This window comes from Bos indicus, chromosome 26, assembly GCF_029378745.1.
Source record: "Bos indicus isolate NIAB-ARS_2022 breed Sahiwal x Tharparkar chromosome 26, NIAB-ARS_B.indTharparkar_mat_pri_1.0, whole genome shotgun sequence".
Classification (NCBI taxonomy): Eukaryota; Metazoa; Chordata; class Mammalia; order Artiodactyla; family Bovidae; genus Bos; species Bos indicus.
In genome coordinates, this window is record NC_091785.1 from 17,059,143 (window position 1) to 17,079,237 (window position 20,095).

The following is a 20,095-nucleotide window of genomic DNA, read 5'->3' on the forward strand; positions in this document are numbered from 1 at the left end:
AGTCCCGAATCTGACGTCAGCACTCCTACCTGGGCAACAACATTCTGACACGTGTTTCCAGCCAACACAGGAGAGCCAGCCTGTGAGACAGGTGTTACAGGCACCTGGAGCTGGAACGGGAAAGAGGCAAAAGAAAGCATTTCCTCTTCTAGCTTATATATTATGCTGAAATGAGTATTTTTCCTTTCTGACAATCACCTTCCTTTCTCCTTCCACTGCCAGTCTACCACTTCAGGTCAAAAGTCATTGTTATTCAACACTTCCCAAATGTATTTTGGGGAACATTACTTGTATTAGATATAAAACAAAGGCTCCTCGGTCAAATAAGTTTTAGAAATACTGTATCTGACACATCCCTCTTAGAGATTGAGAAGGCTTTCTAGTGTATTAAAAACTTTAAGAACTCCATCCTAAATATAAGGTTTAACTTTATTTAACCCAAAGTTTCTCAAACTTAGCTAATACTTATGAACTCTTCATATGATACTTACTAACACACAGACAGTTTTAGACTCATTCTTGAACAGCTTGATACATCACACATAATTCTCTTTTACCATTACAATCTAGAGTGAAACTGCCTCAGATGCAACGGAATCAAATATTCTCTTTTTCTTTTTCCTGATAAAAAGCATCATACCTCCATGTTCTGCAGATCACTCATACCTCTTGGAACCTGGTATAAGAGAACAGCAAGGACATGAGTGTGCGTGTATCTTACATAAAATCTCCAGGAGCTTGTGGTTTCACATTTGTGGGAGGAAAAAAAAAAATCAACTCTTTTTTTCTACCTGATTCTTCCTTACACTAAAATGCCAGGAGCAGATTGAGGGGAGGCTAGATGGACTGCGATGCCCACCTCCTCTGAGCAGAGCTCTAACAAACAGCAAAAGCAGGAACTTCTGGTGAAACAGTGATGTCCCCTTCTCCTACCTCCCCTAGCGAATTCCATTAGCTGGGAGGGTGAGAATCTTTCATCCTGGCTACCTAACCCTACTTCTTTCATCTTTCTTCAGATGATAGGGCTTCTTGGCCTTCTGCCTTTTACGTAGCTCTTAGAAGGCGATGGCACCCCACTCCAGTACTCTTGCCTAGAAAATCCCATGGACGGAGGAGCCCAGTAGGCTGCAGTCCATGGGGGGTCGCTCAGAGTCGGACAGGACTGAGCCAATTCACTTTCACTTTTCACCTTCATGCATTGGAGAAGGAAATGGCAACCCACTCCAGTATTCTTGCCTGGAGAATCCCAGGGACAGGGGAGCCTGGTGGGCTGCCGTCTACGGGGTCGCACAGAGTCGGACACAACTGAAGCGACTTAGCAGCAGTAGGCATTCTGACTTCCAGTTCAGTGCTTTCCCCACAACCCAAAAGTGGGAAGCATGGTGACTTTTAAGTCCACAGTGGTGACAGTGGGGAAAGAAGGGACACCCACCTTCAAGACTGTGAAGTTATAGTAAGAGGCAGCATTGAGGGCAGGATCCGAGGTACAGCTATCTGCCAGATTCTTGAAGAAACGAGCACAGGTTGTACTTTTACTCTCCAGGAAACCTTAGAATTAAGGTAGTGGTAAATAACAAAGCCTACTTTTAAGTTGAACGAAAAGGGTAGCCCTGGTGTTCTGGACTCACCTGCAGGATTGCTCTTAGCACAGAGCCCCCCAGCTCCAACTCCTGCAGGCTGCCTCAGCAAGCTTATTACAGACCACTTGGGGAAGTAAGTCAGAATGGGGTCGCCAGCCTAAACAAAGGAGAGTAGAAATTTATTCACAGTGAGACTGGACTGAACTCCACCAGAAAAGAATAAGAAACAAAAGTTAACTCAGTAGCTTGTTAAAGTGGACAATACTTCCCTCCAAGACAGCTGACAATGGCTTACCTAGGTAATGGCTAGGTAAAGTTAATGGCTTACCTTAACTTTGAGGTGGGCACCTCAAAAATACTAGGTCAGTTGTCAGTATGAGAGGAAAAACCAACCAAACAATCCCTCCCCTTCCCCAGGCTCACCCTGTAGAAAGATGATGGTGATTGGGTTTGGGATGTTGAAGTGAATGATTCACCTCCAAACTCTGTAGCCAGGGCCTGGAAGTTGGTTGCATTGACCTTTTGGAGCTTCTGGAGATAGTTTAATCTTGCTAAAATTTTTAAAAAGACAGGTGGGTTAGAAAAAAGAAAATCGTTCATTTTTATGTATCTGGAATACCAAGAAACTAATCTTTAAAAATATTTTTATTCAGGCATAAGATATACACAGTGAAGTATGCAAGTGCACTAATCTTAAGCATAAACTCAAGAAGTTTTAAACATTTATACACTTTTTTTTATTACTACTCAGATTAAGTTATAGATTTTCCCCAGAAGTTTCCCAATCAATGTGCCATCTTCAGAGACAATAATGATTTTGATTTCTATCACCTTATAGTTTATTATTAAGATCTGAGACAAGAATATGACCAAAGAGTGCCAGTCAGTTCCAAGTCTCTGATGTCAGGAATATATAAGGTTAGCAGTCTGTGATGAAAATAGGAGTCTCGGTAATGTGCACATCTGTCCCATTCTAGGTGAGTCTCTAGAACCACAAAATGGTACTGTTTCCATAGGAATATGGCAGAGTTGGAGACAATATCTGACTTGTCCTCTCCAAGTCTTCCAGTTTCCTCTAAACTTCAACTGACTAGTCCTCATAATAAAGTTTCCATCTTTCAAATATATGGATTTGTCATCTTTTATTCTTTTCACTTTATAATTTCTACATTCAAGTTTTTCAAATACCCACCCAAAGGGTATTTTGGTAACAATTTTGTAATTTATATTATAGCAATGTATAAGTCTTTCCAAACATCTGCAGCCATCTTCTTATGGCACTTCAGAACCAGGAAAGAGATGCAGATAAAGGCCTCTGATATTGTCCCCTGCCCAGAGCGTGGCTTGTGATGAACACCACTCTGCTTTACCGTCCAAGTTTTCTGCTAACTTGAACAAAGAATGTAGCAGACAATGGTCCATACTAGTTTCTTTCATTCTTCATAATTATGGTCATTTGAACAGATTCAAAAGGAAATCAAGATCTGCCTCCCCAAAAGCTAATGAAGATGCCGTATTACATAAGCCTGACCTTTATCCTCTGTGATCATAGGGTCCTAATCATTTGACTTTTCAGCTTTCTGATGGAACAGGAAATGAAGAAAACTCTCAATTGTGGGGCCTTTCACACTACTCACTTTCTGTGTATCTCCTAGGTCTGTATTACTCAAAGTCCAGTGCACAGACTAGCAGCCCCAGCATAACCTGGAAGAGTGTCAGAAATTCAGAATCTTAAGACACACTCCAGACCTACTGAATCAGAACGTGTGTGTTAGCAAAAAGATCTCCCAGGTGATGTGTGTGCATATTAGAGATCGAAAAATCTTTGTAACAGGTGATGCTAAAGTTCCTGGTCTGCAGACTATCATCTTCCATCTCTGATCTGAAATGTTCACATTTTGAAGCTTCCGGAAGCTGTTTAATATACTATTTCTTTCAGAACTCATACCCTGAAAACCACATGGAAGAAATACTTACCTCACTAAAAAAAAAAAAAATGTAGTTATATGTATCTTTACAAATGAAAGAACAAAAGTTAGAGTTAAGCTAAAAAAAAAGTTGAGATAGAAAATATCCATCTGGACATTTTTTCATGGCTTAACTGAGTAAGAGAAAGTTAACCTTTTGTCTCTCGCTTCAGTGCAGGGATATTGGAGGTAGTGATGGTAAGCAGGAATCACGCACCTAAGGGGCATGGGTGAGGATAGCAATAGAATTTTTGCCTAAAATTTCCAACATCATATATGGAATATTACACATAACAGGGCTTAAAGGTATTTAGACTTAGACTGATACACTTTCAGGTGTGGAGGGAGGCTAGAGGTCCTGTGGCCCAATCCCATTGGGAAATTCTGATCCTGAGAGGTAAATGAGTTGCAAAAGGCCACAAAGCCATCTGACAGAGCCAGGAGTAGGTCAGAGATCTTCTGATTCCTGGTCTAGGGTTTTCCCCACTTGGTCAATGTTGTACAGTCTCTGACTAATAATGTCTGTTACTGATGGTCATTATCAGCAAATATTAAGCACTGTGGACAAATTCATGGTCCATCCTTTCTATGTGCTGACAATTTACCTGGGGAGACACAACATTCATATAAAATGACAGCAATGCAAAGTATTCTATATGTCTAAGGGACTGGCTCTCAGATGTTGTTGGGGAAACAAAGTACAGAAGCATTGGTCTGGAAACTGTGCAATATCGCATGGGAGGCAGGAGGGGATTAAAAGCAGGAAGCACCAATTTGGATGTTATTGCGATATCCCTTGAGCGTTTTCACAAGGCTGGAAGTAGAAGGTAATAGGAAATTTAGGAAGTACGGTGTAGCTGCAGCCTTATTTTATACCTTAATTTTTTTGGTCGCACCTCAAGACATGCAGGATCTTAATTTCCTCACCAGGGAACGAATCTGGGTCCCTGCATTGGAAGCACAGACTTTCTACCACTGAACCACCAGGGAAGTCCTGCAAACTTACTTTAAAATGGAGCATTTGCCTTGCTCCCTTTATCTTCTCACAACCTGAATGGCAGCAAGGCTCCTGATAACTGCTTCCAAATTCAAGTCCCCCAAACCCAAAACTGGTTGTTTTAGGAAACAAATATAGTTTTGCAGTTTATTTTCTAACAGTTAGATGAAACCAGGATAAGCTGACTTCAGAGTATAAGGGACATTTAAGTCTTTTATGTGAGAACATCATTTTTCTTCTTAGACAATAAATTTTAAAAAGATATGTCAAATGTATATCTTTAGAAATGTTATTGTTATCACCAGCAAATTTCTAAGTCTATTTAAAAACTTTAATACCAACCACTTTTCATGTTTATTACACTCTGCAGTTACTGAACACTTTCACATTTAGGATTAGTGATATTTCTCATTTTCCTGTTGAAGAAATAAGCCTGGAAATGCTAAGGGATTTGTCCAAGTGTGCATGTCTGCTAAGTTGCTTCAGTCATGTCCAACTCTTTGTGACCCTATGGACCATAGCCCTCCAGGCTCCTCTGTCAGTGGGATTCTCTAGGCAAGAATACTGGAGTGGGTTGCCGTGCCCTCCTCCATTGGATCTTCCTGACCCAGGGATCAAACCTGGGTCTCTTGCAGCTCCTGCATCACAGGCAGATTCTTTATTGCTGAGCCACCAGGAAAGCCCACCACGTCTGTGCAGCAGTAAGTAGATGGAGGGCTGAGACCCAAGTTGAATGTTCTTTCCCCTATGCTGTTGCCTCATGAAATAAAAACAAGGTTGATACAGACTCATTTGTCAAAGACATTCATTCAAATATTATTTGTTGCCTCCTATGTCAGGCACTGGGAATTCAGTGAGTGTCTTCATAGAGGTTGTAGCAAGTCAGGGATATAGTTTATCTGTAATTATCTGAGCTAAGAGGATGGACAGAAATTAAAGTTCTCTATGGGTTTTCTGATCCACAGCCAATAGGGCAAAAGAGATTGCCAATGTTCACCAATAAGAGAAAAAAGAGAGAGTGGGGGACAGGTAGAGGATAGGGAGGATGATAGACATCCAAGGGGGTGAGAAGGGAAGGTTTAAAAAACAAAGAAAAGGAAAAAAGTCAGAGACTAAGCTAACTCTCAAAAAAATATTAGGCAATACAAATAGCCAGCATATTTCTACTCACAATTGTTCACATGGACACAAAACTGCTTGATTCCATTTGAATCCATGAAAACTCTCGAAGGAAATGGGGAATTACTCCTGAAGATAAGAGAGTTGTCTACACACACCCAACTTGCAGACCTATAAGGAAACAGGAGGAAGAACAAGTACATTTAGAAGGAAGATTATATCCAAAGAAGGGTGCCCCACCTCTGTCAGTCAGATGCCAAAAAGAGGACTCCTTGGGCAGCCACGGGACAACACGAAGGTTCTGTTCTATTGGGCAGCCCTGCTTTAGCGCATCGGGAGAAGGCAATGGCACCCCACTCCAGTACTTTTGCCTGGAAAATCCCATGGACGGAGGAGCCTGGTGGGCTGCAGTTCATGGGGTCGCTAGAGTCGGACGCGACTGAGCGACTTCACTTTCACTTTTCACTTTCATGCATTGGAGAAGGAAATGGCAACCCACTCCAGTGTTCTTGCCTGGAGAATCCCAGGGACGGGGAAGCCTGGTGGGCTACCGTCTATGGGGTCGCACAGAGTCGGACACGACTGAAGCGACTTAGCAGCAGCAGCAGCAGCTTTAGCGCATCAGAAGAGGGACAGCGCTCCTGGGAAAAACCAAGGGAGTTCCATTCCTTGGAGTGGACGTTGGGGTGGGAGGCACGACGGCAAAACTCTTCCTACTTCCAAATATTACTTAATCCCCTTTAGGATTCAACCTGAACATCGCAGCTCACCTCACGCTGCCTGGAAGGCAGAAGGAGAAAACTGTCCTCGGATGGAGAAGATAGCAGTCACTGTCGCAACAGCAATTTATATCGCAGGCACTGGGTGTCAAGTCACAGACACAGATCGGTAGGACTATGAGAGTACAACATAAAACACAGCGAGTGCGGTGAGGATCCCTAAACTCTTCCAAGGTTCTTTCGACAGCCCCACTCCTTACTTTATGGGAATTCACTTGGATCTAAGTCGCTAGTTTCCATCCCCACATCCTTTCCCCTCACCTGGGAAGAGGTCCACGGTCTTATTGCCCGGTGTCGAGGAGGTCACGAAAGTAGGACCCGCCGTAGAGATCCCAGGCACCTCCGAGGATTGAAGGGTCCCGCCCTGCGTCCGTGGCCCCAGGTCCGAATGGGTGGGCATTGCCCTAGACGGAGACGGAGAGGGCTGAGAGAGGACCCTCTCGGGGACCATCAGGAAGAACACCTGCAGTAGCGAGAGCTTCAAGCTAAACATGGGGCAATACAGACCACCCCCACCCCGCCCCAAAGGGTTTGAGGTGGGTTTCGGCGGTCGCTAGACGCGTCGCTAGAACGTGGGTGGGAGGAGTCGCATGGCGTCTAACGTCATCCATATGCGCCTACCCATTGGCTCAGGGCGATGGCCGGGAACTCTTCAGCCAATGGAAGCCGGCGCTGTTACAAATCCTAAGCATCTTTCAGTCGGTGCCCTCCTCCTGCGACCAGGCCCTCCCAGGTCTCCGTCGCTTGGCAACCGACAGACAGGTGAAGGAGCCCTTGCCTCTTCTCTCCGCTGAGTGGCAGTAGGAGTTCAGCCAAAAGCCCGTGCGGCTCTGACTTCGCCTCCAAGAGGGCCGAGTCCTTCCTTGATAGAGGAAGCCCCAGAGGCTAAAACTAGAATTGCATCTTTTCCACTCCGGATTCTAACGCTGAGAATCCTTTTCTAAAGGATATTCTCAAGGAAGAAAGTACACTGAAGGTCACATACCTTAAAAAAAAAATAAAAATCTCATCTATAATATTTTTGGGAAAAACATATTAGAAAGATTCAGCTCCTTCAGTTTTAACATTGAGAACATTTTCTTTAAATTTAAAAAATAGCCAAGGGACAGAGAAGACTTTTTTTTTTTGCTGTTATTATAAATCGCAACTTTTTTTTTTTTTTTTGCGCCGTGGCTTGAGTTTCTCTGACCAGGGATGGAACCCAGGCCTATTTGATAGCCAAGGCCCACTGGACTGTCAAGAAATTCCCTAAATTGCCACTTTTTGTAGCCCTCTTTAGAAAATTTTGTTTCTTTCCCTGGAGTGCTGTGCCTCTTCTGACTCCCTAGTGCAGCGCTGGCCAATAGAACTTTCTGCAGTGTGAGAAATGTTCTGTATCTACACTGCTCAGAATGGCAACTTCAGGCTGTATGTGGCTACTGTGCACAGGAAAAGATAGTGAAAGTAAAAGTCTCTCAGTCGTATCGGATTCTTTGCGACCCCATGGACTATATAGTCCATGGAATTCTCCAGGCCAGAATACTGGAATGGGTAGCCTCTCCCTTCTCCAGGGCATCTTCCCAACCCAGGGATCGAACCCAGGCCTCCCTCATTGCAAGTGGATTCTTTACCAGCTGAGCCACAAGGAAGCCCAAGTGTGACTGCTGCTGCTGCTAAGTCGCTTCAGTCATGTCCGACTCTGCGACCCCATAGACGGCAGCCCACCAGGCTCCCCCTTCCTGGGATTCTCCAGGCAAGAACACTGGAGTGGGTTGCCATTTCCTTCTCCAATGCATGAAAGTGAAAAGCGAAAGTGAAGTCGCTCAGTCGTGTCCGACTCTTAGCGACCCCATGGACTGCAGCCTACCAAGCTTCTCCGTCCATGGACATGTTGCTGCTGCTAAGTCATTTCAGTCGTGTCCAACTCTGTGCGACCCCATAGACGGCAGCCCACCAGGCTCCCCCGTCCCTGGGATTCTCCAGGCAAGAACGGTGGAGTGGGTTGCCATTTCCTCTTCCAGTGCACGAAAGTGAAAAGTGAAAGTGAAGTTGCTCAGCCGTGTCCGATTCCTGGAGACCCCATGGACTTCGGCCTACTAGGCTCCTCCGTCCATGGGATTTTCCAGGCAAGAGTACTGGAGTGGGGTGCCATTGCCTTCTCCATGGACATGTTAGATATGCATTAAATATTTAAAAAAATATTGTTTTGTTGAACTCTTTAGATTTAGCTCCTATGAATAATGTTTATATTAATTATGAACTGCATTTCTTTATATACAATTTCTATAACCAACTGGAGACTATTCTAGATTTCCAAGTTTGCATTTTACTCTTTAATTCTAATCAATGATAAATCAATGATGTTATTAGTGAATTTATTCGTGTTGAAAAAAGAGTCTGTTGATTGAAGTAGTTTCAGGGTTGAGTGTAGGGAAATAATATTAATGGATTACTGAGTTGTTTTTTCTTATTTTTGGATTTTAGCACTTCACATGCTTTTTAAATCCTTGTTTTCTCTTTTTTGTTATAGTGGAGCAAAAATATTATTGTACTTTTGTTGTGATACGTTTGTAGGAAACTCTAATACAGAACTCTCAGTTCTTTTGAGATATTAAAATCTGGAAGATAATTTTGAAGGACAGGAAGTCTATTCACATGTTTCACACAGATGCCAATTTTAACATGAGGATTATATTGAACTAGCTTAATGTATCACCTCAGAAGCAGAGATTTCCAAAAAAGATCATACAATACTGGCAGATGTCTGGGTTTGGTACTAAAAGAGTTCAGTGTGTACTTAGAAATTTAACGAAGAGATTGAATCAAGATGGCAGATTGAGAACAAGTTCTAGTCTCTCCTGACTCTTCCCCTCTTTAGACTATCCCCAGAATCTTTAAAAATTACAAGAAAGTTACATGAGCACACACAGTCGTGTGCATCCATGCACATACATTGATACTGAAAAACATGAACGAGTGCTCTCAAAGGACCAGACATTATGACAATCTTTGAAAAATAGAAGGCTCACAGGACAGGATTATAGTTGGATAAACAAAAGCTGTATAAGCAGAGGCTTAATATTGAAATAGGTGTGGCTCCTGGGGATGTTCTAAGCACACAAAAAGAAGCTATTGATATCAAAGGGCCCTTGGACAATAGAGTTACTGATTGAGGTACCACTGTAGGAAGAGTCAGGTAGGTCAGCCTTTCAGCCTTGCTTCCATGTGCAAACAGTGGATACAAGAACTTGCTCCGAAAGAAGGCAGGGACAGCCATGTACGCACTTTTATTAAAAAGATAGGTCAGGGCCCTGGATAGTTTTTGACATCGAGGAGGAAGAGAGGCCTCACATCTTGAAGGCTGGTATCAGTTCCCCTTCTCAAGGTGCACATCCAACATTCCCTCCTCCACAAATCTACCAAAGACATAGGTTAAAAAGGATGCACTACTTTCAAAAGAACAATAATAAGACTCACAGCTGACTTTTTAACAGAAATAAGGAAAGTGGAATAATGTCTTGAAAGAAGTTAACCTAGAATTTTAAAGTAACCTTTAAAAATGAAGATGCAAATGTGTTTAGAAAACAAAAATTAAGAAAAAAATTTTTATTACAGATCCTCACAAGGAATTGCTAAAGAGAATTGTTCAGGCTAAAGGAAAAATGATCCCAGATGGAATGCAAAAATGCTGGAATGTATTAAGAGCAATGGAAAGGACAAATACAAGGTGAGTATATAAAACAATTGTATTCTGATATTATAGAAATTAAAAATTAGAAAATAAAAAGCTTTAGGGGATAAAATTTATAACATAAAAAATGAAATCAGTTCACTTTAGTTTCAGTCACTCAGTTGTGTTTGACTCTTTTCGACCCCATGGACTACATAGAGCACACCAGGCCTCCCTGTCCATCACCAACTCCTGGAGTTTACTCAAACCCTTGTCCATTGAGTCAGTGATGCCATCCAGCCATCTCATTCTCTGTCATCCCCTTCTCCTCCCGCCCTCAATCTTTCCTAGCATCAGGGTCTTTTCAAATGAGTCGGTTCTTTGCATCAGGTGGCCAAAGTATTGGAGCTTCAGCTTCAGCATCAGTCCTTTCAATGAACATTCAGGACTGATTTCCTTTAGGATGGACTGCTTGGATCTCCTTGCAGTCCAAGGGACTCTCAAGAGTCTTCCCCAACACCACAGTTCAAAAGCATCAATTCTTCGGCACTCAGTTTTGTTTATAGTCCAACTCTCACATCCGTATATGACTACTGGAAAAACCATAGCTTTGACTAGACACACCTTTGTTGATAAAGTAATGTCTCTGCTTTTTAATATGCTGTCTAGGTTGGTCATAACTTTTCTTCCAAATAGCAAGCGTCTTTTAATTTCTTGGCTGCAATCACCATCTGCAGTGATTTTGGAGCCCCCCAAAATAAAATCTGTCACTATTTCCATTGTTTCCCCATCTATTTGCCATGAAGTGATGGGACCAGATGCCTTGATCTTAGTTTTCTGAATGTTGAGTTTTAAGCCAACTTTTTCACTCTCCTCTTTCACTTTCATCAAGAGGCTGTTTAGTTCCTCTTCACTTTCTGCCATAAGGGTGGTGTCATCTGCATATCTGAGGTTATTGATATTCCTCCCAGCAATCTTGATTCCAGCTTGTGTTTCATCCAGTCCAGCATTTCTCATGATGTGCTCTGCATAGAAGCTAAATAAGCAGGGTGACAATTTGCAGCCTTGATGGACTCCTTTCCCTATTTGGAATCAGTCTGTTGTTCCATGTCCAGTTCTAACTGTTGCTTCCTGACACGCATACAGATTTCTCAGGAGGAAGGTCAGGTGGTCTAGTATTCCAGTCTCTTGAAGAATTTTCCACAGTTTATTGTGATTCACACAGTCAAAGGCTTTGGCATAGTAAATAAAATAGAAGTAGATATTTTTCTGGAACTCTTGCTTTTTCGATGATCCAACTAATGTTGGCAATTTGATCTCTGGTTCCTCTGCCTTTTCTAAATCGAGCTTGAACATCTGGAAGTTCACGGTTCACGTACTGTTGAAGCCTGGCTTGGAGAATTTTGAGTATTACTTTGCTAGCATGTGCTCCTGCTCTGCTGCTGCTGCTAAGTCGCTTCAGTTGTGTCCAACTCTGTGCGACCCCATAGACGGCAGCCCACCAGGCTCCCCCATCCCTGGGATTCTCCAGGCAAGAACACTGGAGTGGGTTGCCATTTCCTTCTCCAATGCATGAAAGTGAAAAGTGAAAGTGAAGTCGCTCAGTCGTATCCAACTCTTCACAACCCCATGGACTGCAGCCCACCAGGCTCCTCCATCCATGGGATTTTCCAGGCAAGAGTACTGGAGTGGGGTGCCATTGTCTTCTCCGTGCTAGCATGTGAGATGAGTGCAATTGTGCAGTACTTTGAGCATTCTTTGGCATTGCCTTTCTTTGGGATTGGAATGAAAACTGACCTTTTCCAGTCCTGTGACCACTGCTGAATTTTCCAAATTTGCTGACATATTGAGTGCAGCACTTTCACAGCATCATCTTTTAGGATTTGAAATAGCTCAACTGGAATTCCATCACCTCCACTAGCTTTGTTCGTAGTGATGCGTCCTAAGGCCCACTTGACTTCACATTCCAGGATGTCTGGCTCTAGGTGAGTGATCACACCATTGTGATTATCTGGGTCATGAAAATCTTTTTTGTACAGTTCAGAGAAGCCTGGTAGGCTGTAGTCCACGGGATTGCAAAGAGTTGGACACAACTGAGCGACTTCACCTTCACCTTCTGTGTATTCTTGCCACCTCTTCTTAATATCTTCTGCTTCTGTTAGGTCCACACCATTTCTGTCCTTTATTGTGCCCATCTTTGCATGAAATGTTCCCTTGGTATCTCTAATTTTCTTGAAGAGATCTCTAGTCTTTCCCATTCTATTGTTTTCCTCTGTTTCAAATAGACAGAAACTCAAATTCTTAATGAGCACAATGTAGCCAAAAGATGATATTTCAGCTCCTTTGTAGCGAGTTGGGGTTATGTACATAGTTCTGATCCATGAGCTATACATTAAAGAACTGATGAGACTTTAGGAAAATCTCTTTAGAAAATAAAAGTCCTTTTCCTCCCTTCTCAATGTTGCTACTTTAATTTTGAGTGAAATGGCTGGAGCTCTACCAGTCATTTTGGAACATGAGAAGAAATATAAGCAAAGATAAGCAACAAAAGGGAAGAAACCTGGATCCCCGACAACCATGGAAACTTCATGCTTGCCCAGGACTTCCTATCCCTGGATATCTTTCATACAAAGAAATAATTTTATAAAAGGGGTTTCCCTGGTGGCTCAGATAGTAAAGAATCTGCCTGCAATACAGGAGACCTGGGTTCAATCCCTGGGTTGGGAAGATTCCCTAGAGAAGGGAATGACAATCCACTTCAGTATTCTTGCCTAGAGGATTCCATGGATAGAGGAGAATTTTATAAAAGACCTCAACTATTTAAGTCATAACATACTTTAGTGGCTTACCCATACTTGTAATAATTAGAACTCTCAAAGATTGATTTACATGATTGCTTTAAATATATTTACGTATTTAAATTAGAATTTGTAGAAAAATCGAAAGCAGAATTCAAACTAGAATTAAACTAGAATCTCTCTGTTGGCATTTGTTATTTTTTTGTCATTCGGTTTGTGATCTTCCTAGTTGTAGATATGATGGATTTTGGGTCAAAACGTGAACATTTTGGATATTATGTTATGGGTGGGGCTCTGTATCTTAATTAACTTCTCTTTTAGCCAGCCTCCTCTGACACTGCTCTGGAAGGAATGTGTACACCCTTGGCAGCACACTTCCATTACTACCAGATGGTAGTGAAAGCCCCAGTTCCCCACCCAGCCTCCACTGATAGTCCAGGGAGCAGCACCTCTTGTTACTGCTGGGTGGGGGTAAGAGCCAGCTCTCTCTAAGTGTGGGATGTATAAGGCAAAAAGAACTTTTGTTCTTTGTGTCATTTCTAGAGTTTCTAGGTTGCTAGCCAGTCTGCCTTCTTCTCTCCAGCTTTTAGAATCTCTCTCTCTCTCTCTTATATATATATATATATATATATAGGCTTCCCAGGTGGCGCTAGCGGTAAAGAACCTGCCTGCCAATGCAGGAGATCTAAGAGACATGGGTTCAATTCCTGGGTGGGGAGGATCCCGTGGAGGAGGCAATGGCAAGCAACTCCAGTACTCTTGCCTGGAAAATCCCATGGACAGAGGAGGCTACAGTCCACAGGGTCGTAAAGAGTAGGACACGACTGAAGTGACTTAGCGCATGTGCATGTTTATAGTGTACGGAGTTTTCAGTTGTACTTAAGCAACAGGAATATGGAAAAATATATCTATTCTATCTTCATCGAAGCATATATTTGTTTTATTACAGAGAAGCATTGCTGAATCCCTCATGCTGCCATAACTGAAAGTCTCTCTACTTTTCTCTTAAACATTTTTTCCTTCCCTCTACTTTTACAGTTTCTATCACCCTGCTTATTTAACTTCTATGCAGAGTACATCATGAGAAACGCTGGGCTGGAAGAAACACAAGCTGGAATCAAGATTGCCGGGAGAAATATCAATAACCTCAGATATGCAGATGACACCACCCTTATGGCAGAAAGTGAAGAGAAACTAAAAAGCCTCTTGATGAAAGTGAAAGTGGAGAGTGAAAAAGTTGGCTTAAAGCTCAACATTCAGAAAACGAAGATCATGGCATCCGGTCCCATCACTTCATGGGAAATAGATGGGGAAACAGTGGAAATAGTGTCAGACTTTATTTTGGGGGGCTCCAAAATCACTGCAGATGGTGACTGCAGCCATGAAATTAAAAGATACTTACTCCTTGGAAGGAAAGTTATGACCAACCTAGATAGCATATTCAAAAGCAGAGACATTACTTTGCCAGCAAAGGTTCGTCTAGTCAAGGCTATGGTTTTTCCTGTGGTCATGTATGGATGTGAGAGTTGGACTGTGAAGAAGGCTGAGCGCCGAAGAATTGATGCTTTTGAACTGCGGTGTTGGAGAAGACTCTTGAGAGTCCCTTGGACTGCAAGGAGATCCAACCAGTCCATTCTGAAGGAGATCAGCCCTGAGATTTCTTTGGAAGGAATGATGCTAAAGCTGAAACTCCAGTACTTTGGCCACTTCATGCGAAGAGTTGACTCATTGGAAAAGACTCTGATGCTGGGAGGGATTGGGGGCAAGAGGAGAAGGGGACGACAGAGGATGAGATGGCTGGATGGCATCACTGACTCAATGGACGTGAGTCTGAGTGAACTCCGGGAGTTGGTGATGGACAGGGAGGCCTGGTGTGCTGCGATTCATGGGGTCGCAAAGAGTCGGACATGACTGAGCGACTGATCTGATCTGATCTGATTACTAGTTTAACTAATAATCATCCTCAATAATCTAAGTTAAAAAATAGAATTTGAATGCATTCAGAACACTCTAATTATCTCTTGGTGCATAACAAACCATACCAAAATTCTGTGGCATAAAATGACAACTGCCTTATAATCACTATGGATTCTCTGGGTCAGGAATTTGGACAGGGTACAGCAGAGATGGCTTATCTCTGGTTCATGATATCTGGGATCACTGCTGGCAAGACTTGGATACTTGGGGGAGACTACTGGATGAGGTCCAGAATCATCTGTAGGTCTATTCACTCACATGTCTGGTGGCTGGGCTGGGAATGCTTGAAGGTTGGGTTTAGTTGGGCCTGTTAACTGGAATGCTGATGACATGGTCTCTTCTTGTGGCTTAGGTTTCCTCACAGTATGGTAGCCTCAGGATCGTCAGACTTTTTCAGTGGTGGCTCAGGGCTTCAGGAAAGAGTGTTCTAGTGGACAAGGCAAAAGCCGAATGGTCTTTTTGGATCTAGCCTTAAAAGCCATTTGATGTTACCTTAGTCCATTGGCTGAGACATCCCATCCTCGTCCCCTTGACCTCGCTATGGAAGGGCTGTAAAAAAAATTGAGGCCAATTTTTTAAACTGCCACAAAATGTATAGAAACTTCGAGTATCTTTTATATAAAAAGTATAAAATAAATGTAAAAAAGTTTACAAACAATGGCTTAAAGAAATTATTTTTCTTCTAGTATATTCAATATTGGGCTTCCCTGGTGGCTCAGAAGGTAAAGAATCCACCTGCAATGCAGGAGACCTGGGTTCTATTTGATCCCTGAGTTGGGAGGATCCCCTGAAGAGGGCATGGCAGTCCACTCCAGTATTCTTGCCTGGAGAATCCCCATGGACCAGAGGAACCTGGTGGGCTGTAGTCCATGGGGTTGCAAAGAGTCGGACATGACTGAGCGACATATACATATACAAATACATATGCATGTACATATTCAATATTATCTGCTAAGTACAAAGGCCAAATATAATGATAATTAATGACAATCAAAATTTAAATTAATTTAAATATAATCAAATGTTTTAACTGTTTTCTGAAATTTAACTAGGTATTATTATTATATAATATAAAGTTTATATTATTATAAAATTATATTATTATATTTTTAATAATATTTATCATTATAGCTACCAATGTGAAGAATAAGTGTTGTGTTTAATACATGTTATATCTAGACTTACATATATACAAAGGCAGGAGGAGAAGGGGCCGATAGAGGATGAGATGGTTGGATGGCATCGCCAACTCAATGGACTTGAGTTTGAGCAAGCTCCAGGAGATGGTGAAGGACAGGGAAGCCTGGAGTGCTGCAGTCCACGGGGTCACAAAGAGTCAGATACGACTGAGCAACTGAAAAACAATTGTTTAATATTGTTAAGTTTTCCTCAGATGCCACGTGCAACTGTTGTAAAAACTGTTAAATATTGGATATAAAGAGTTTAAGAAAGTGAACACTCTGCTTTATGACATATTTTACTATTCAAAAACCTACTGTGGTCATGAAATTTGAGAAGAAAGATACAGTGAGCTAAATGTTTTCTTACCTATTTCTCCAACTCAAATGTTCCTCATGCTTTGACACTTTGTCCATCTCTGATGTCAGCAGTGCCACAGTCTTCTCTTCTTCATTTGGACACATGTGATTTTTGCCAAATTTGTTATTTGTGGTTTTTCTGGTTTACGGGTCCCTCTAAGGTGCAGAACTAGAGCAGGGGCCCTTTGCCCGAGTTTGAAGGCGTTAACCACTTCTCTGGGAGCATGAACTTTACAACTCTGTCTAATCACTCTCGCTGCTATCTCCAGTTCTGAGTTTATAATCCAGGGAGCTTCCAAGAACATGAAGTTCTTTCAGTGGTGTTTCCACAGTAAATTTTGCCCCAGCTCTCAGGTTCAGAAGTTGATGGGATGCCAGTTTGACCCATAATGTGGAGCTCTGACATCTGGAGGGTGTGATCACACTTGGTACTCACAATGTTTCTTGACCTTTAGAGGTGAGTCATAGCTTCAGTACATTGAATTTTCTTATTCTAGGGGAAAGAGGGATTCATTTAATCAAGCGGAACCCTTGTATCAGTGAGCCTAGACAACCTCCAAAACGTTAAGGCCTCTATGTGTATTTATTCTCTAGAATTTCTTCTCCATATCTGAGAACTGTGGTCAGAATTCAGTCTAGAGATGATCTCAAGGTCTCTACCTCCTATTTGGAAGCTGTCTAGGGATTTCTTCCAGAGAATATGTTTACAGTTCATACTTTACAGTAATAAAGATTTATTTGAATGAATACCCATCTCTTTGGGAAAGAGCTCTTTCACTAGTCAGTCAGCTATAGAAGAGCTCAAAATGTGTTGTGCAGAGAACACAATCTCTTTACCCCTCTTTCCCATTCATTAGTCAGATCCATATCATCCACATCAGTATCAGTATTTGTAATTCATTTAAGTGTATACATTCCTTTTTTAAAAACCTGGAAATGGTATCTGATGTTACTTTTCTCATGGCTATTTACAACTAATTGTGGAGTAAATAATTTGTCCACATTAAAGACATCTAAGATCCCAGGGACGGGGGAGCCTGGTGGGCTGCCGTCTATGGGGTCGCACAGAGTCAGACACAACTGAAGCGACTTAGCAGCAGCAAGATCTCAGAAGGCAGTGGGCAGAAGCACTTAAATTTTGATTGAGGCTCTCTTAACAGTACACTGAAGATGACACCCAGATAATGTCTGTCTGATTATTCCTAGCAGTCTGATGCCAAAACCCACGCCAGTCTATACAGTTTCCACATTTGGAATGGCAGTTATATGAGTAGTAGAGTATTTATATAACCATCCTGTAGAAATTAAATTATCTGAATATCCTTTCCATCCAAAAAATGTTTTAAATTTTAATATGGTTGTTGTTTTCAGTATTACAAATTGGAAAAATCTTTTAGTAAGTTTATGAATATAAAAATAATAGCTTATTAATGCCAGCTAACCACTGAATATATTTGATTTAACTTGTACTTTCAATTCTTCTCCCCATCTTATCTCTCTTTTTTCCTCTCCCTTCTCTCTCCCTTTTAAAACACATGTCAGATATTATAATGTTTTAAATGGAGTTCCTAACAATTTTACTCAGAGAGCTGTAAATATGGACAATGGAAATTACCTACATGGAAAATGGCTTATTATTTCATAGAGAATTTTTTTTAAAGTAGTTTCCTTTAATCTTACTGGGAGGAGAGTCTATGCAAAAATTTTCTTTCCTGGAGTAGTCCTTTCTGAGCTGTTATGTCTGTTATGCTTCTTGCCAAAGTTCAGAAGGGCAATAGCTCTTTCCTCAAGATGGTGTGATAATGGGATGTTACATTGTTCTTGATGTGAAGCAAAGCGGTAATGCCCAAAGGTTAATTAAAATAGAGTTAATATGCTTTAAGGAAAAAAGCAAAGCCTTTTCCTTCCCTCTACTTTTGAGTCTTCCTGTTCCCACCTACCACAAAGACTTGAAACAATAGAGTCAGCAAAAATAATATTTTTATGTTCACTCTTTTTAAAAAAAATTTGTTCATCCTTCTGATATATCTTATTTTGTTTATTTAATGACTGTCTCCACCTTCTTCTACCCTGTGGATGGGTAACAACTATTAACTGCTTATTTTCCTAGTGGTGGTACCTTTGAAAACAGCCTCCCCTCCCCCACAGTTCCTTCGTGAAAACTTTAGGCCAGTCAAATGAGTTACTACGGTGGTTTTGAATCCAAGGCAGTAACAGTGTGATAATCCCAAGGGAAACACTGCCTTTTGTTTCATGAATTTCTCTGGGTTACTGATAATCTTGATTTCTGATTTTCAGCAACGGAGCAACTCTGACATCTCCATTTAGGGGCAATAATTGTAACTTTATTCATTCCTTAGACTGATGACTGCACCTAGAAGATTTTCTATCTAGTATTTTTTAGTATAATCTAATGGTGCCTCCATCATTAGGCTTATTTTCTACATTAAAAGGGAAGTGAAAAGAGAAAAGATGTAGAATTGTGATCTTGGGCATGATTACTGGGTCATCAGAAATGCTGAAGCATGTAAGGACAGAGAGGAAGTCGTTAAAAGGGTCAAAAGCACACTGTCAAAAATAAAAGGAAATAACTAGAGAAAAATGACTGACTATTAGAATAGTAACTGATGTAATTAAAATGAATGTAGATTTTTTTGGTTGGGGGATTAGTGGTAAGAAAATCACTGTAAGTAAATATGTGTTAATTATTATGCCTTGTATAATTAAAAAAATTTTTGTGTGTGGTGGTAAACATGTAAATATCTTCCTAATTGAAAGAAACACATACAAAAATCGGGGCATTTCCTTCCAAAAAGTGTTTAAAAGTGGTATGGCTTCCTTTCTGTCTGGATGGTGAAGGGAGTTAATATTAACTCCTCACTGTATAACCCTTTTAACTGCAGGGTATTTTATATTCTTTCGATTTTCATAACAGCTTTGTTCAGTCAATAGGAGCTTGCTGATTATAAGGATGAGGAAACAGTTTGAAGTGCAAAATGACCTAGTCAAATTGTCATCATTCATAATTATTAGAACCAGAACTAGAACTTCAGTCTCCTCTCATTTTCCCTGTGCTCTCTCTACTGCTTGGACTCACAGAGACGTTTTCCAAGGTCCTTTCCAGTCACATATTTCTTCAGTTTTAGTGAAGATATAAATGTATCATGATATTTTTATAGTCAGAGCGTGTTGTCCTAGATTTTAAACACAGACATTTGGAAACAGTGGAAGGCAGATGTCCTGGATACTCTGTGCTTGCTCCACAGGCACTGTCCCTCCTCCTCCACCCAGCTCTGCGCCACAGGAGACTGTCCAGAGCGAACTGCATCAAGGGGCCTCTGATTAGGTTCAGCAGGAGATTAGGGGGATGGGCCAAGAGCGAGGTCAGGTGTTTATTTATTCTTCTGCTCCTTCTCTGTGGGGCCAGAGTAGCAGTGGCTACGGTCCTTAACTGAAGGCATAGCAGATGCCATGGGTCCCCCACCCAGGTTCCTTCAGCCCTCACCACTGCTGATGTCCAGTGGTGGCTCCTTCCTGTGTAAACACCTGCCACTCTCTGCCTGAGGGCTTTTTCTGGACGTGGAAACATGCCTACTCTATGTTCAGGGCAGGCTGAAGGTTCTGGACAGTTGATGGTCTCAGGGAGCAGCCATTAACCACTGTTGTATGGGAATTGGTGGGTAAACATCCC

At 41.7% G+C, this 20,095-nt stretch overlaps 1 protein-coding gene across 11 annotated transcripts in view; it reads right to left on the reverse strand.

The window, feature by feature from the left end:
- The window catches only part of TCTN3 (tectonic family member 3), a 55,239-nt gene that overhangs the window by 21,730 nt on the left and 13,414 nt on the right, over positions 1-20,095 (reverse strand). For 3 of the 11 annotated variants that reach the window (XM_070780560.1, XM_070780558.1, XM_070780561.1), the window contains exons 3-13: positions 16,415-16,897; positions 16,052-16,220; positions 15,125-15,415; positions 6,704-6,846; positions 6,434-6,557; positions 5,716-5,834; positions 2,004-2,131; positions 1,629-1,737; positions 1,433-1,548; positions 641-676; positions 30-110 (exon numbers count right to left, since the gene is read on the reverse strand). In XM_070780560.1, coding sequence (XP_070636661.1) covers positions 30-110; positions 641-676; positions 1,433-1,548; positions 1,629-1,737; positions 2,004-2,131; positions 5,716-5,834; positions 6,434-6,557; positions 6,704-6,846; positions 15,125-15,198 — 930 coding nt within the window. In that variant the 5' untranslated portion in view covers positions 15,199-15,415; positions 16,052-16,220; positions 16,415-16,897. Of the gene's footprint in view, positions 1-29; positions 111-640; positions 677-1,432; positions 1,549-1,628; positions 1,738-2,003; positions 2,132-5,715; positions 5,835-6,433; positions 6,558-6,703; positions 7,039-7,063; positions 7,496-15,124; positions 15,416-16,051; positions 16,221-16,414; positions 16,898-20,095 lie in introns of those variants that run through there. The other 8 variants (XR_011564248.1, XR_011564246.1, XR_011564247.1 and 5 more) reach the window with 5 other exon arrangements.